The sequence below is a fragment of the Pseudoliparis swirei genome, chromosome 10, assembly GCF_029220125.1.
Source record: "Pseudoliparis swirei isolate HS2019 ecotype Mariana Trench chromosome 10, NWPU_hadal_v1, whole genome shotgun sequence".
NCBI lineage: Eukaryota > Metazoa > Chordata > Actinopteri > Perciformes > Liparidae > Pseudoliparis > Pseudoliparis swirei.
In genome coordinates, this window is record NC_079397.1 from 14,124,830 (window position 1) to 14,142,442 (window position 17,613).

Here is a 17,613-nt window from a genome sequence, read left to right on the forward strand (position 1 = left end):
TCCATCAGGCCGTCAATGAAACACTTATACATGTCTTATTTCTTGTCAGTTTATTTAATCAGAGTGAATTAGTGTCATTGTTGACTGAATAAAACATAGCGATGATTGTTTTAGGTGGGTGCTATTTCACACGGAAACGGTTTAAATTTCCACTTTCCTTTGAGCCGTCTCAACCAAAAAGCTGAGGTTAAACGTAAGTAAGAGTTGAGAGAACAATCTCCATAAGGTCTCCACCACAAAATGCATTTAGTAGCTGCTCCATCTGCTTATGATTTGATCAAAAGCTCTTTCAGTCAAATCCAGTTTGATGTATCACAACTTTCCTTTATTGGCCTGCACTGTGTGCTCGGCTAGGCACGACAAACACAGGGTGCAAATTTATATTGGGGTAAAAAAATGATGTTGTATAAAGTCTATTAGAGTTAATTGGGCATGGTCTCTCATTAATGCTGGTTGTGTCATAACCATTTGATTAATCACTGCAGACATTATGTCTCACTATTGATTGTGGCCATAGAAGGCAACTATGCGACATTAAAGAAATATTGATTGTACCGTTATTGTGATACGCATTACTCAAGGCTGGATCAATCTTGATGATAATTAGAATAATAATAATCAGAATACCAGTCAGCCATGCAGATCCATTGACACAACACAAAAGACAATAAGCAACCACAAAGGAATTTTGAGAACATTTAATATCCAATTAAAATATATTACAGTTTTTGTAAGAGTAAAACATTCCCGACAAATTATAAAAAATGTGACATGTTTTTGTTGGCATTCCAATGCCTTAAAATATTCTAAATGACAAATGATTAAAAGAAAATTACTTTATGGATGAATTAAAGAAACAAAACAGCATCTGACAAATAACTTGAGATATGTCATATAAGAATGAATTTGTACTTCTATGTTAGCTGTACAAATGTAATTTGCTGGTTATTTTTTATTTTGACAATACATTTTGCTTAAGTACAAAAATAGGAAAAAAAATATTCTGTTTCTATTCTCGAAATGTATTCATTTTCTTTTGTTGCTGTTGCTTTTGTGTACTCTGGTAGCTACTGTATAGTCTGGTTATATACCAGTTTAGGACAGGAGCTAAACACGAACTGAAAACCATAACCCCAATCAAATTTGTAAAAATGTATAGACTTTAACTTCTCTGTGAGGAACTGAGTGACAGTTTGCAGTGCATGAATCAGTCCGTCTCTCTTAATTTCTTTCATACTTGCTTTGAACAGGCCTGTGAACTCAAAACAATTATTATCTGATATATCTAAATACCTTCTCTGCTGCTTTTTATGGCTTTAAATCCATTTAACCCATTGTTTATTCAACTGGATTTACCATCAATAGGCAAAGTGTTTGAGTTGTACAGGGGTGTGGCGGAGGGGGGGGGGACTATGCAAGATATTGTTTAGCGGAGGAAATGTTCAAGAACTGTGGAATGATGCAAAATCACAACAACTCCAGTGATATTTCAGAGTTAAAAGATTCCCAATGTTTTTTTCTGTGGCGATGAAATGCCCTGTGTTAAAATGAAATAAAACATCCCGACTGGATTGTCTACTCTTTAAACCTCTGCCACTAAGTAAGAACACACCTCTGAACTAGCGCTGTGAGGTAGGGCGAGTGAACAAGCGCCTGTCCTTTCCTTGTTACTTCAAGTTCGATGGATAGCACGCCATTTCTAAGTCTTCATTAGCTGTCGCTAGAATAGCAATACAGATATTCATCCCAGCTCGTGTGCTAGAATTCATCAAAATGACAATGATGGCATCATTTTAATAACTTAAAATAATGCGGATAGTACTATAATATATCTTAATGTTTTCATTCAGAAAGTAAACAAGTAGGAACTTAATTTAAAAATAATTGTAAATTAAAATCCAACAAATTCTGTTGACATTGAAAAATACTTACTTCTCCAAATGTACAGAAAACAAAACATGTTTAACATGTTTTACATTTAATTTCAGAAGTGAAGCCAGTTTCAAGTCAGTTTGAGCTTATCCTTCAGCACTAGTTTTTAGCCTGGGAAGACGTGTTTATTTAGAGTGCAGAAGGCCGTCTGTGACAGGGTAACTACACATTGCACAAAATAACAACAAATTAAAATAAGATTCTGCTACATTTCGTGAAGAAAATAGTGCTGGGAACTACTGATTTCAAACACCTTGGAAAACAGAGAGTTTGCACTATAGGCTACATTTCACGACTGTAGAATTATGCCATATTAATGTCAACAATTAGTGGTTGTTTTTTCAGAGGAGTAACAGGATAAAAAGATATTTTTTGTTGTTGTTTAAAAAAAAATGTTAATACTTTTTGCTAATTTCTTTGTTGTTTTTGCAACTAGAGAAACTTGGCTCTAAGAGAACAGAGTCAGGTTTGACTGGCGAAACACTGCAGAGGAGATACAGTAGACGAGCGTTGTTATTGGATCCGGATGAGGAAGTGCTACAGCCATGTTCGATGTAGAAGAGTGAGCCCCACAGCTCTGGAGAGGGAGGATATGTATAGACAGAAGGTGTGAAGAGTCATCAGTACTTGCTGCTGGAGCCATTAGTAAAGCGGCTGACGTAGGCTTCATAGATGGTGTCCAGGAATGAGCCGTCAGTCTGAAACACACAAGCAGGGTCATCACACTGCGAGTCAGTGTGCATTCTCACATCTACTCTGCCTTTCCATCATCAACAAATGGACACGGTGAAATGACGTGTCAGTGTGGGATTCTGTGTTTACATGGATCATGTGCAGCAGTGTGGCTTGAAGCTGGCTTCTGGACAGGACTCTCATCTCCTCCTGCAGCCGCGGCCCGGACAGGTTTGAGGGGGCGGGGCAGCCCTCCAGGGCCGCCGCTGACAACCCGACGCTGGACTTGGCCTGAGTGAACACACTGGGAGAGAGGAGCATGTTGGGGGCCACAGTGGCTGGTATCTGCTGGGGGGAGATGACCTGCATGGACAGGGATACTTATTAGTACTCCTTAACAAAAATCATTCTTAGCAATATAAAAATAAGAATGTAAACAAATGGCTGACAAGTAAAAGTCAAAACACGACCACTACTCCATAGCGATACGCATCATGAATAATGTCGGCTACTATGAGCACACAAACCCTTTATTTTACAGATCCTGTGTTATAAAATTGAATGATTTGGTTTATTATAAAATAATGCAGACAATGTAGAGAGCTAAAGCAAAGTCACTGCCAGACTGTGTACAAAGTTTATTTTCAATACATGAGTGTAAATATGATTTGAGAGATGTTTGTAAGTTCACGGTACAAAAGGCTAAAAAAGGGATTTAAAGAAGATGTATTTCTGTTGTTGAGTCCAATTATGGAATAATGTTGAAATGGATGTAAGAATGGTGAACTCCTTTTTGGTTTTCAAGGGAATTATTTATAAAACAATTCTTGAGAGTTATAAATGTAAATAAAAACGTATTAATATGGAAGATGTATGTGGTAGTATATATAAATATATTTTGTATTTTATTTTGTTTATTGTTGTTTTATTTTCTTTATTTTATATTAATTTTCTGATTTATTTTGATTTCAATTTAGGATAGGAATTTATAAGCATTTTTTTGCTTCTACCTATACCTTTTCAGTCTTTCTCTTTTGTATATTATATAGGATAATATTGTATTGTATTTGATTTGATTGACTGAATAAAAAATACAAACACAACTCAAAACAATAGTGCTTACCTGAAACTGCAGCGCAGCCTTCTGACCAGCGGGGGCTGTGGTCTGGTTTGACACCGGTCCGACAACCGAGCCTACACCTCGACTTTGAGCGGGCCCTAAGAATCGAGGGGCCAGTCCGGGACAGAGTCGAGGGGCATCGTGGGATGCCAGGCCTTGCTCTTGCTGAACCAGCTGGAGCTTATGCAGTAGCTCATGAGACGACACCACACCGGGCATCTGGGAAGACGGACCTGGTATGATGAGAAGATTAGAATAATTCTAGCTAACGCAGATTAAACAAAAGGCACCGTGGCAGAAAGATAGGTACATAGTCAAATATCTCTAGGTAGGCCTGGTGCAATAATTGCCTGAATACATGAATGGCTAACCTGCATAGTTTTGTTATAAATTAGAAAAAGTCAATCAAGCACATTTGAGAGTAAATATTATTATCAATCAAACACCCAAACACTAGCAAGCAGACATCTTCAAGGCCCCAAGCTTATTCAGAAAACAGACTTACAGTATCATCTGTGAATAAACAATGGCAGAAATATGGAGTAGACTTTGGCTACAATGGCTTGCAGAGAAGATTGAATGTGCCTCTACAGATTATCTTGTATTTAACAGGATTGCCACCGAGAAACACATGTGGAGTCTCTGCAGCTCGAGTGAGTTTATACACACAACAGAAACCACAAAGTGTGTGTTTGAATTATTTTAAGGAAACTGTCATACCTTGTAAAGGCTGAAGGACTCGGTCAGTGGTTCCCTGAGATGGCGGCAAACCTGGTGGGACAGAGGAAATATCAATGAAAATGTCCTTAAATATTCATCTACTACTTAATATATATATATTTACATATATTATATGAACTTATTATATACAATGTGAAACATGTATGTGGTATATTTATTCAGCACATGGTCACACTGCTTGTTCACCGCAGAATGAGCGGATAAAAGATGCCCCACCTGTTGCCTGTCTGGTTAAAGCTGACTGACTGGTGTGCAGTGCCTCCGTTTGAAGTTTAGAGAGGCTGAAAAACAGCTGCTGGCTTTGTTGTGCTTGAAGGTGTGAACATGACACAGAATCCACCATGACGGGCTGAGAGGAGAGATGGGGGACCTGCAGAGGAGGAGGAGGAGGAGGAGGAGGCAGGGTTTGGAATAGTCTCTTGATTGGGTCAGCCTGGAGCTGTTGCTGGAGCTGTAGTTGTTGCTGTAGCTGATGATGATGATGAAGGTGGTGCTGCTGCTGCTGCTGCTGATGATGATGATGATGGTACATATGGTGATGGTGGTGGTGGTGCTCCAGCGGCACACCGTTGTCACACAGCCTGTTCTCGGGGGACTCGGACACCGTCTGGAGCACACCTCCGACCACGCCGACTCCTCTCTGTCCATGCATGAGTTTCTGGATGGCCGGGCAGAGCTGAGGCTGGTTCTGCTGCTGAGGCTGGTTCTGCAGCTGAGGCTGGTTCTGCTGCTGAGGCTGGTTCTGCAGCTGAGGCTGGTTCTGCAGCTGAGGCTGGTTCTGCTGCTGAGGCTGGTTCTGCAGCTGCTGATGGGCGGGAGTGGGACTCGGCAGCAAGCCCACACCAGCATTTCCAGCATGTGCGCTGACCGTCTGTCCACCAATCAGAGCCCGGAGGCCTCCATCTGAACACCCAACCGTGGCGTCGTCGCCTCCCTCGGAGGTCAAACTTCTGCTAGAGTTCACCGCGTCGTCGTATTTCAGTGAACGGGCTACAGGTGGGCGCGCGACTCGCCCAGCTGACGGGCCCGTCTCGGGAGCAGCCAGAGGAGAGACTGGGTCGGGTTTGGATGAGTGCTGGTGTTGAGGTTGAGAGCCAAAAAGAGTGGCCAGAGACAGAGACTTGGGCTTCGCACTTGCACTCTCCTGGATGAGACAAAGGGAGAGAAGGATCAGAGAGGGAGGGCGAGCTGGAAGCGAGGAGGGAACCACTGCAACCAACTGTGGAGCGGTTATTTCTGAAGTATTTTTTAACAAATCAGGCAGACTACTTGATTTCTTCTGCACTAGTTTTTAGCCTGGGAAGACGTGTTTATTTAGAGTGCAGAAGGCCATCTGTGACAGGGTAACAACACATTGCCCAAAAAAACTTCTGCTATTGGTTGTGAGAATCATTTTGACTTGTGCTTTAGCAGATACGTTTCTTCGCTTCTCTGTGGACTCGATAGCCTCTCTAGCAACCCTAGAATGAGCGAGAAAGTGGATGAGGATGTTCACCTGTGTGTTCGGTTTAACAGGTATTGGTTTGACGAGGTTGGGGTTTCCATGAGGAACAGCGCTGCCACCTATCTCCTTCGGCTCCGACGCAGACTTCATGTAGAGAGACGTACGGAAAAGGGGGGAAATCAGAGAGAGACAAGGCAAGAGAGACTGGTTAGAGGAAGTGACATGTGCCGCCTATTGGTCAGTATAAGGTAATGTAAACCAGTGGTTCTCAAATGGGGGTCCGCGTACCCCTGGGGGTACGTGAAGGCACTCCAGGGGGTACGTGAGATTTAAAAAAAATCTATTTAAAATTAGCATCCATTCAAAAATCCTTTAAAAATAGTTATTTAATAAATATTCAATAAAACACAAGTGTAAGTTCATAAACTGAATTGTATATTAAGTAGGCAATTTAATTTAATTATCCTAAAAACCCAGTCTCCCCCATATCAGGATGGTTTGACCCAACATGACCCGTCTATCACTGCCGGCTTTTAAACTCAAATAATGAAGTCGTGGTTGAGGCGTAGCAGCAATGCTGCTGAAAACACGGAGGGACAAGTGCCAAAGAAGGCCAAACCAGAGCCGGCAAAATCCCGTCAGTTTTCAGACGACTATGTTTTAATGGGATTTACGTCCACGCAGCGCCGCCGCTCCCATAACGCTCGCTACGCGCTGCGCGTAGGGCACCAAGTCCTGAGGGGGCACCACAAAATAGAACAAGAGATATATTTAATCGCTCAGCACCCCTCGTTAACACTTCTCGGATCGCATCGCTCTGCCGTGATGCGCGCCGACACATCCGCGCACACAGGTGAGCACACTCTCACTAGCACCCCCCCCCCCTCCCCCCGCAGCATCTGCACGGACGCAGCGGCCCCAATGACGGGCAGCGCGAGAGGACTCATAGCGCGCATTAAAAAAGGAAACCCCGACATGAAGTGGACTCACTGTGTCACACAGGGAAGCGTTGGCGTGCAAGAAAATGAGCCCTGTGTTACATGACGTTTTGAACGACAGCGTCAAAGTGATCAACTTCATAAAGTTAAGGCCACGCAACGCACGCCTGTTTCGCCGCCTCTGTGAAAACATGGAAGCTGAACACACAACACTGCTGCTGCACACAGAAGTACGCTGGCTCTCTCGAGGGAGAATACTCAACCGGCTGTTAACATGTATGACAAGGTGGGTGACTTCCTGAAGAAAGCAGAGCTGTGGCGAAGGTCCTCTGCAGAGGGAGATTCCACCTGCTTTTCTCTCTCGTGAGGATGTGGACAGAGCTCCAGTCAAGTCGGTCATCGTGGGACATTTGACCAACGTGATTAAAGATTTTCATTCCTACTTTCCTGACATGGAGGGTAAATCTGTACAGCTGGATTGGGTGAGAAACCCATTTCTCTTGTCTGAAGCAAACAGAAGCAAGCTACCTGTCACTTATCAGGAAAAAGTCCTGGAAGTGTCATCTGACCGTGGCCTCCAGATGAAGTTTGCCACATCCACACTCACACAGTTTTGGGTGTGTGTGAAGCAGGAGCACCCTGACCTGGGACAGAAAGCTTTGGAGCAGCTACTGCCCTTTCCCTCCACATATGTATGTGAGGCCTCCTTCTCTGCAATGACTGTGATCAAAATAAAGCAAAGAAACAGACTGTGCCTGGAGAAGCGCTTCATCACAGCAGTGGCCTCCCTGCCACCAAGACTGACAAAGATCCTCAGTGAAGCACAAGCTCAAGTTTCTCATTAAAATGTAAATGCTAAAGCATTCAGTTTAATGCAATGTTCATTGTTGACAGTTTAATAAATCCGACACTGATGGCACAGTGCTCTGTATTACTACTTTTTTTTTTACCAAAGATTATTTGCGCTGGTTAGGGGGTACTTGGCTGAAAAAAGTATTTCACAGAGGGTACATCACTGAAAAAAGGTTGAGAACCACTGATGTAAACAATCAGATAAAATGTGTGTCAAATCATTCCTGACCAAAATAAATTCCTGGCAAAACATTTGTATTTATTTTTGTTCAGGGAGCAGATTATCGGGTTTTATCCTACCTTGTCGTACTCTGTGCGTGCTTTGGTCAACATCTGGATGATGTCCACTGCCTTCGCTTCACTTCCTCCACCTCCCCCTACTCCAACTATTTCTCCTCCTCCTCCTCTTCCTCCTGGGGACAACCATCCACCCTGCGACAGAGCCAGGGCCTGCTCCTGCTGGGTCAGACTAAACACACAAGTCCATGTGAGAATACATACAGATCCATACAAGACAAGAAGTAAAGTAGAGTACATTTGTCAAGATGAGATAAGCGTTTTTTTTACTTTACACCTAATATATGTTTGAATATGTAAAAAAAAAAAAAATCGCTCCCCCTGGGGGGCTCAGCTCATTCAAGCTTACTACAGTTGTCATGTGTTGGCTCTGCGGCCCAGACGCAGATCCATTAGTAAACCCACACAGTCGCTGTCGTGTGCCGACCGAGATATGAAACAAACGCTCAGCCACGGATCGTAACTCACTCGTCACCGTTTAGTGGAGCGAATCCCATTTTGTGTTTATTTCTCTAAGTGCCGTATACGTGTACTTTGCGGTTACATAAGCACTTACATCTTCATCCTCTGAGCAATGCGTTGGCAGTCCTCCTTGTCATAGAACCAAATGCCATGGATAACCACTGGAGGGGTGGGGGGGGTGAGGAAGAGAGGGACCAAGAGAAGCAAAGAGAGAAAGAAGTGAGCTTTTGAACATGAACAAACATGTAACAACAGGGTCTGGGGCAATGTCCCAGTGAACGCTAAAGATAAAGCAAAGCGTCGAAATAATGAAACCGACGGCTGAATTATGAGACGCAGCAGCCAGGAAGGTCAGCGGAGAACTGGTGAGTTTTCAGAGCTGCGAAACGCTTACAACCAAATGAACGCACAGACACTGGCGTCCTGCTGCGATGACATCAGAGCAGGACCGACAGACGAGTACACCGTTTATTATTAGCCCCGTTGGGTCTCAACCAGGGTTTAAAATGAGTCATCTCCCAAAAGGTTACAGAAGCCAACAGAGCCATAACACACAGAAACATGGGCCCCTGGAGTCTCCTGAACTACCTAAACATGGTCAGCAAGGGAGGAAAAAGGCAACGCTGAAACCCATTTGCCATAAGACTAGGCATTACATTACACTCGGACTAATTCGACTATTTTCATTTGCACTGGCTCCAAAAGTATATCGCAAGAGGCAGCTGTAAATATATTGAATTTCTGTCAGTGTGGTGAGATTCAAAATGTTAAACAGGAATAAAATGTTGTCCCAAAACATAAAAGGTTTAAAACAACACCCAGATCCCAGAGTTTAGGATTTTATTCATAAACAGCCTGATAAGTAAATTAGAAAAAAGGAATACAAATCTGAGCAAGTATTCAACGCCAGCTTTTAGTGCTGAACAGTGATATTTATTCAGGGTGGCAAACATTTCTGTCTGTACCAACAAAATATTGGCGTTTCGTACCGAACCCTAAACCTCAACACGCTTACTTTCTGAAGTGAATCTCAAGAGAAAATAATCCTAACAAGGGAAAGTGGCCACAGAGACAGAGAAGTAGTCTGCTGGTGGACAAAGTTACCCCCGCAGTCCGGTCAAAAAGACAACCAATTCCCATACAGACAGACGTGCACACAAATATACACAGACGAGGCTACAAAAAACGTTGGACAAGCCACTGAGGTCAGTATGGAGGGAGGGAGATACACACACACACACACTTCAGTTGAGCCTGGGAAAATCAGCCCAGTACAAAATAAGTAACTGCAGTGGGAGTCTGGTGGAGCCAGAGCCGCTTAGTGCTCACTGGGGATGAGACGGTTTGAGAGACACAAAGTCAGAGAGCTGGAGAATTGAGAAACAAAACAAAAAAATTAAAGACCAGACGTTTGTGAAATAGGAAGAAGTGAGGTGTGTTAGAGGGTGGATTATCATCATCATCATCATCGTGTCCACCAAGAGACACACATCTAGTTCTGGGAGCTATTTAACGGTCGGGAAAGTGAATTGATGGGAGGAAACAGAGCTCGATACACCAAGACCGTCTCTGTGTCCAGTGCGCTGCCTTGCCTCGCCCCACAGAGAGAAAGAGAGAAGATAACTAGAACGGGCACTCGGTAGAGCGCATACCTTCGCATATCACAAGATAGGGCATTGAATTATGAACATTTGGGCATTAGTTGCATGCCAATTGGATAAAAATTGACCGCGCTATGGTAAAAAGAAGATGTTGACCTTTTCATGACCTTGACCTTTGACCCGATCGATCCCAAAATCTAAACAAATGGTCCCCGGATAATAACCAATCATCCCACCAAATTGCGATTCGGTTTAAAACTTTTTGTGTTATGCGAGGAACACGCATACAAATAAATAAATAAATACACGGCGATCAAAACAGAACCTTCCGCATTTTCAATGCGAAGGAAATGAGAGGACAGGAAGCTAAAGATAAACACGGTCAAAGATTCGTACACATTTTTTAGCTACGTGCAAAAAGTCTAAACATCAAATACATTGAAAACCCCTCTGAGCAAGAGAGAGGGAGAGAGCGTGAGAGCGTGAGAGCGAGAGAGTGGGAGGAGGACTACAACCAGGAGCACCAACAAAGAAGTGGCCGTGGCAACGACGTTACACTCTCAGGGTGAAAGTTAGCGCGATAGAAGGAGAGAGAGAGAAAGGGCTCCGGTCGAACGGGAGAGGCAGGGAGAGGCGGGGGGGACATCTGCATTGAACTAGTGAAGCAGAGACGCCGACAAAGAGAACTGGACAGCGAACGCCACTCAGCGGTCACACGGGCAGATCGCCCCAACGGGACGTGACGATGCCGAAGATGACGGCATCCCGTTACCTTTTGAACGAGGGGTCTCGGGAACGTCGGCAACCGTCACTCTGCTGACGTTCACGAGCGACCCAGGACGTCAGCCGCGTGGTCCTTTTCAAACCCTCTGACTACGACAGACGGACAGTGATCCCCGCTGTCAGCTGTAGACCGTCACTAACTCTTCCAGTGGGACTTGGATAGATCAAAAGGACATTTTCTATCTTAGTGGGACTTTGTTTTACATTATTTTCAAGGTCTGGGGAGCAGTGAGTCATTGCTGTCTCAATATACTCTTCTTTTTTGATTGGCTTTTAAATGAAGACATTTTTGGTGAAATCTGATTTAAATGTTTTACTTCAACACGTACAACAAAGGTGCATTTTTTTGTTGCTGTAATCCAAACTGCACTACTGGGACTCCTCACAACGTGCTTTTGTTTGGTTTAGACTTAGTTTAGTTAGAAGATGGACGAGGTGTACTTTTACTGCAGTATGTGATCAGCTTTGTGGTATCTGCACATCAGTCATGAGGAACAGTGTTGAGATTTTTTTTAACAATATTTAGTTTGCCGGAGTTTTGTAAGAGGTAGGTGTTCTTACAGGAATGCACATCTACGCTTGGAATTATCGTTGTCCGAGAATAACCATCACGTCCTTTGTGTGTAAGAACGGGATTCATGACTTTGGAGGAGGAATAAATATTGCGATTGGCAGCTATCGAAACTCATCCAAGTAGACATTACCACCCTTGTTACAACTTCCTGTTGAGGCTTAACGGCTGCTTTGCAGGTACATTTAAAAATTGTTCTTCAACCGCTGTGACAGTATGTGCACGACCCGATCCGGATGAAGAGGCATTTACACAGTGCCACTCTGCCTTTACTTCGGAAAGGAAGTGTCACATCACCGTTGGCATCACTTTCATTGACAGTTCGGGAGACTCAGAAGAGGCAACGACCACCAGACTGAGAGAGTCCTGCGAGACCAGAGGAGCCATGCTGAGGGGCCTGTTTCAGAGGAAACCGAAACATGAGAGACTGGAGGAAGAGCCTGAGGTCAGATTCAAAGGCTTGCTGGTGTCAGAGAGAGACCTGGGATATACATACGTCCAGCCTGGAGGTAAGACTGTCCCTACACCTGATGTCAGGGTTCTTACAGGGTTTTGACCAATGGATTTCCAGGACTTTTCCGTGACTTTAAACCAAATTTCCATGACCAAACTGAAATCTCGGTATAAACATGAAAACTGTAGAAAAGTTTGCGTATTGAGAGCTATCGCCGGCTTATATTTTGAGCATCTTTCTCTAAAAAAATAAAATTAATTATTTCAAACTCGGCGTAAATGAACACGTGATTATAACACATTTCCATGACTTTTCCAAAAATGTTATGATTTAAGTTTTTTCCATGACTTTTCCAGGCCTGGAAATGACCATTTTAAAATTCCATGACTTTTCCAGGTTTTCCATGACCGTACGAACCCTGTGATGCACAGAACGCCATTGGAATGTTTGGTGGCGCGCCACCGCTGTTGTCCGAGGCCACGGTACATTTTCAGATATTTTCTCGATTAAACAATAATCAGTTGGTCTATAAAATCTGAAAATGGTGTCACACACTGGTGGAATCACACTATTTTTAAAAAGGCCATGAAGGAGTCTTCATATCTGTTTTACAAATGGTCCACAACAGAAAATGTATTTTGTTTAATGTCCCGTAGGCCACAGGAAAGCAGCCAATCTTCAAAGCCGAGAAGCTGGAGCTGGGTAATGTTTGGCAGTTATGCTTACAGGTTACTTCAACAATTACGTGATTATCAAAATAGCTGTGTTCATTTCAGGGTTCTTACACATTTTGACCAATGGATTTCCAGGACTTTTCCAGGACTTTAAACCAAATTTCCATGACCAAACTGAAACCTCGGTATTAACATGAACATTTTTTTAAATTGTGCGTATTGAGAGCGTACGCCGGCTTATATTCTGAGTGTCTTTCTTTAAAAAACATATTAATTATTTCAAACTCGCCGTAAAGGAACATGTGATTATAACAAATTTCCATGACTTTTCCAAAACTTTTATGATGTAAGTTTTTTTCATGACTTTTCCAGGCCTGGAAATGACCATTTTAAAATTCCATGACTTTTCCAGGTTTTCCATGACCGTACGAACCCTGTCATTTATTATTATTCCACCAAGAGATTCAGCTTTTAAATTAATCAACACATGTCTACACCTGTGGGCTCTGCTTCATTATGATTAGGTATAACAGGAGTAGAACTAAATTAAAATCGCCGTGAGTGTCTCCCTCAACTTTTATGCAGTATTATCCCAAATCTGCACGAGTGGGTCACTGGCAGAGGAAGACATCAATGTCCTCCACAAAAACTATGAGTCAAACTGAGAATACCTGAAGTGTTGGACACATGATCAAGATTCAAGAGTTTCAATTGAAATAGACATTAAAAGAAGTTGTTAGTTACCAGTCAAAGTATCTATTTGGGCCGACAATCAAGACAGCAACACAACCAGGATTAGAGGGTCAACTAACGCCATATGCCCTGCAGATAATGGGCCGACTGAAACACTGCTTGGGATAGTAGGTGCCTATAGGAATGTCAAAAGCTTTCAATCAGTCCGCCTATATTTGCCAGAGGAATCTTGACTTGCTCAGACTAAAGTCAGGGTTCTTACACATTTTGACCAATGGATTTCCAGGACTTTTCCATGACTTTAAACCAAATTTCCATGACCAAACTGAAATCTCGGTATAAACATGAAAACTGTCGAAAAGTTTGCATATTGAGAGCTATCGCCGGCTTATATTTTGAGCGTCTTTCTTTTAAAAAATTATAATTATTTTCAAACATGTGATTTTAACACATTTCCATGACTTTTCCAAAACTTTTATGATTTAAGTTTTTTTCCATGACGTTTCCAGGCCTGGAAATGACCATTTTAAAATGCCACGACTTTTCCAGGTTTTCCATGACCGTACGAACCCTGTAAAGTTCTCTTCCCTTAATCGTGGCCTGTTCTCTGGTATATCTTCATTCTCCACGGTTTATTTTTAACACGGGGTGCCACTTTGTGCCAACTGCCATTCCAGGAAGTAACGGCAGCACTGAGAGCCACATGTTTATCTAGTGATAAGATTACACGACCCTTGCTCGCAGAGGTCATGACACGGTGGGACTTGTAACATTACATGACATTCTGATGTCTATTAGGGCATCTGCGGTGCCGTTTGCATGTGTTTTTAGCTTAATCTGGCTAAGCCTAGTCACGTATCTGCATGCTAAAAAAAATGATTTCGGGTCCAACAATAATCGTAACTCAAAGCAACTATGGTCCTAGAAATCAGCTTGATGACAACCGGTCTGTATCTCGCCTGAAGTGCTTGCTTTCTTATCCGTCTCATAGTGTAATCGTCTGGAGCCCCTGGCCATTAGGTTTGCCATGTGCTCAACCACTCTTAAAATCACAACCCCTGTCCATATTTACTCTTTATCAGAGGTAATAGTTATCAATTGAGCTGAGATTAATAGTTTTATACATTTTAAATTCCTTTCCTTCTCTGAAATATGAGAGTTAGCTGTTAACTTTCCATTTAGTTGCGTTTACCGATGCTCTGACCACATCTAGAGACAAGTATTATCAAAGGTCGTTATTATTATCACAGGTCATTATCACAGGTCATCTTTAATGTGTCCCAACTGCATTCAACCTGCTGAAAAAAGGTATTAGGAGAACACAGATAAAGGTTTGTCATACACATTATTACACTTGGCTGTCAGGATGTTTAATAACGGCAGTCTTGCAAACGCGTCAGTAAGACTAATGAAATACTAAAGTAAGGGGATCAAGGCAGACGTGAGGAATCCACTGGTATCCAAACACAGCATTCCACCTGCCTGATGGAGTGGGAGAACATGACGGAGAGGGAGGGAGGTCTGTGTGTTTCAGTGATTCCTGAGTGAGTGTGTGTTTGTATTATCAGTGACTGTTGTGGTGTATCTAATCTCTGCTGGCTGGCTTTGTAGTGCCGTCAGGCTCTTGTCCAAAAGGCACACGTGCGTATGTGTGTGTGTGTGTGTAGATGTAAGTCTCAGAGGGAGGCAGGCTGACAGAATTGGAGACACAACAATCCCTCTGCTCCTTATATGGAACTAGCGGTTCCAACTAAAACGAGCAGCACGCTCCACACTTGGTTCACTCTATCAAATTGCTAATCTTCATCCTCGTAGCTATATATGCACCTGTGGGTTTTACGTAGGATGGGATCACATTGTCTACAGGTCTTAAAAGTCAGAGTTATGGTCTTGTGTGTATTTTCAGAAGAAAGACACAAACAAATATGTTCTGGTCACCCTGTCTATCTCTTGTTTTTTCTCATTTCCTACTCGTCTTCGTCTCCATTTCTCAAGAGTTTGTCACAATGTGTCTGGCTGCTTGTGAAACAGAGCAAAGTATATTCAAGCTATTGAGTCTATGTGGCTAGCCCCCTTGCATTTAGTGATCCATGTCTGTACAGTTTGTGACGGTCTGTCTAACTCTAGTTTTACTGACCCCTCTAAAACCAAAAGTACATTTTAATAAACATGTCATTTCTACAACCTAATTTATTTAAGGTTCAAACTGTAAGCAAAGATATATCACTCTGGCTCAGATAATTATGATTTACTGCAATGAATATCACACTAAAACAAATGGCAATTGGTATAAAACTACATTTAATGTGCCTGTGCATATACTGGACTCAACAGGTGTTGAGATGAAGGTATCAATCATGAAAATGCAGACATCAGAAGTGTGTGTGTGTGTGTGTGTGTGTGTGTGTGTGTGTGAGTGAGTGAGTGAGTGTGTGTGTGTGTGTCTTTCTCCTTACATCGTGCATTGCGGTAAAGCAGGAAGGGGTGCTTGAGCTGGAAGTCCAAGTCTTTGGTGATTGGCTCCGTCAGGTTCTCCATGCTGAGTCTGTTCATGATGGTGAAACCGTGCCTGGGAGATGCCAGTCTGAAATACAAAGAGGACCCAGCAAAGAAATGGTGAAAAAAGATTGAATAACCCAATATATACAAAAGTGAGTCAATCACAACGTAAAACAAAAGGCACTTAAGCTATGTCATTTCCTACAATATTTCCTATGATATATTAGACCTAAACCGTTTTGGTAATTGATCAAATGTTAATGAAGCTGAAAAATCCAATACTGAATTCAGCATTTTAACAGTTAGGCTTAGTTGATAAGGCATACCAATAAGAACTTGAAAGGAATTCCAGATAAATATACAATAAGAGTTGTACTTTAAGTAAGTTTGGCATAGCTGTTGACATAAAGACGTCAGGGTCCAACATGAACTCCATTACCTTGTGTAGATGAAAAGGGTGCCTTCCACCTCTGTCTTCTCCTAAAAAACATACAATAAAAAAGTGATACAACTGGCAAAACTAAACCACGTCACTGGGGACAAGCAACATCCTATATTGACAAATAAAAAGAAACCCTCACAAAAAAGTATATACACGACTAAGCAGCTGAATTTAAAATGATAGTCTTCGAAGAACTTCTGCGCGGCTCGGAGACAACAGTTATCCATAAATACAATCTGTGGCACACAATTAAAGGCGATCAAATAATACAGGACTACAGTTTACAATTGTTGAGAGAAAAGATCTCCTTTGACCCTCAACACCAACAGTTGGTGTAACTTAAGTTGGGGCAAATCTGTGTCTGACAAAGCGCGCCTATCGGGGACGAAGCTAAGCTACGTTAGCATAGTAAGTGAAGTTAACGCTTACCCACTCATTTGCCCTGTTGTTGTAAGTATACAGGGCAACTTGACTGGCCACGTCCACAATGTCGTTGATGTATGGGTCCTGTCGCTGCAGAGCAGCCAGGCTGATGTCCAGTCCTTTCGCGGCGAGACAGCTGCTGCTACCTGCAGAAGTCGCTGTCATTGTTCCCTATGGAGAAGTTAGCTCGCTACCTAGCTTCAGCGGCTAACGAGTCACAGCGAGACGAGATAAAAAGACAAACCGACAGCCGGGTTAACAAGTCAACTAAATTTTTAACTGCGTTATCGTTCGTTTAGTAACTTAAGGTCTGTACATTTTAAATTGTAAAGAGTTTACGAGTGCTGACTGCCTTGAGTGAGTTTGTCAACGGCCATGTTTTTAGCCAGAGAGATTGTAAACAACCAGACATGAGTAGTTGCGCAGCAGGGTTGAGATTTCAGCCATATCAGTCAAATGTGGAAAAGTCGATTTTCAGTTTTACTTTTTGCTCAAGCAATTAATGCTAATCCAAATGTACCATGATGTGTCATGTAGATGCACTTACATTTGAGATAACTTTACACTCATTAAATGAATACTTATATCAGGTAAATTTATTCCATTGTCACTGGGTTGGTTGTGGAGTATTTATTTATTTATTGCAGCTCTATTTACGTATTAACGATAATTGTATGGGCTACATTTATCTGTGTTAGTAGAAGCCTATATATGGTTTTGGACGCTGTGCATGTGGTAGACACACAACGCTGTTGGGTCTCTTAGTATTTTAAGTAAATATATCGTGTTTGAATTCTGTTTGAATGTGATTTCCCTATCACTTCTCCCATTACAAGTAAGCAGCTGATGTTTCTCTGTTGTCTTCCACTCCTGTATATCTGGCTTCTGGGTAACTGATGCTGACTTATGTCTCCCAATCCTCAGTTACATTTTCCTTAAAATGCACTAGGGGGCATTAAAGGGATGGATAAAACACAGCCATTCCTGCTCGGGCTGTTAACTGCATGGGCTTGAA

At 42.5% G+C, this 17,613-nt stretch overlaps 2 protein-coding genes across 6 annotated transcripts in view; one reads left to right on the forward strand and one right to left on the reverse strand.

Annotated features, from left to right (window-relative positions):
* Positions 1–683: 683 nt before the first annotated feature.
* On the reverse strand, positions 684–17,157 carry dcp1b (decapping mRNA 1B). The gene is made up of 11 exons (XM_056425340.1): positions 16,605–17,157; positions 16,173–16,213; positions 15,691–15,818; positions 8,553–8,619; positions 8,000–8,168; positions 5,961–6,053; positions 4,682–5,609; positions 4,445–4,495; positions 3,728–3,957; positions 2,755–2,967; positions 684–2,630 (listed from the first exon to the last, which is right to left on the reverse strand). Exons 1-11 carry the CDS (start codon positions 16,761–16,763, stop codon positions 2,553–2,555), a joined length of 2,157 nt encoding a protein of 718 aa, XP_056281315.1. The 5' UTR covers positions 16,764–17,157; the 3' UTR covers positions 684–2,552.
* The window catches only part of cacna1c (calcium channel, voltage-dependent, L type, alpha 1C subunit), a 191,959-nt gene continuing 184,976 nt past the window's right edge, over positions 10,631–17,613 (forward strand). For 4 of the 5 annotated variants that reach the window (XM_056425335.1, XM_056425338.1, XM_056425339.1 and 1 more), the window contains exon 1: positions 10,631–11,922. In XM_056425335.1, the coding sequence (XP_056281310.1) occupies positions 11,799–11,922 (124 nt within the window). In that variant the 5' untranslated portion in view covers positions 10,631–11,798. The remainder of the gene's footprint in view (positions 11,923–17,613) is intronic. The other variant, XM_056425336.1, reaches the window with a different exon arrangement.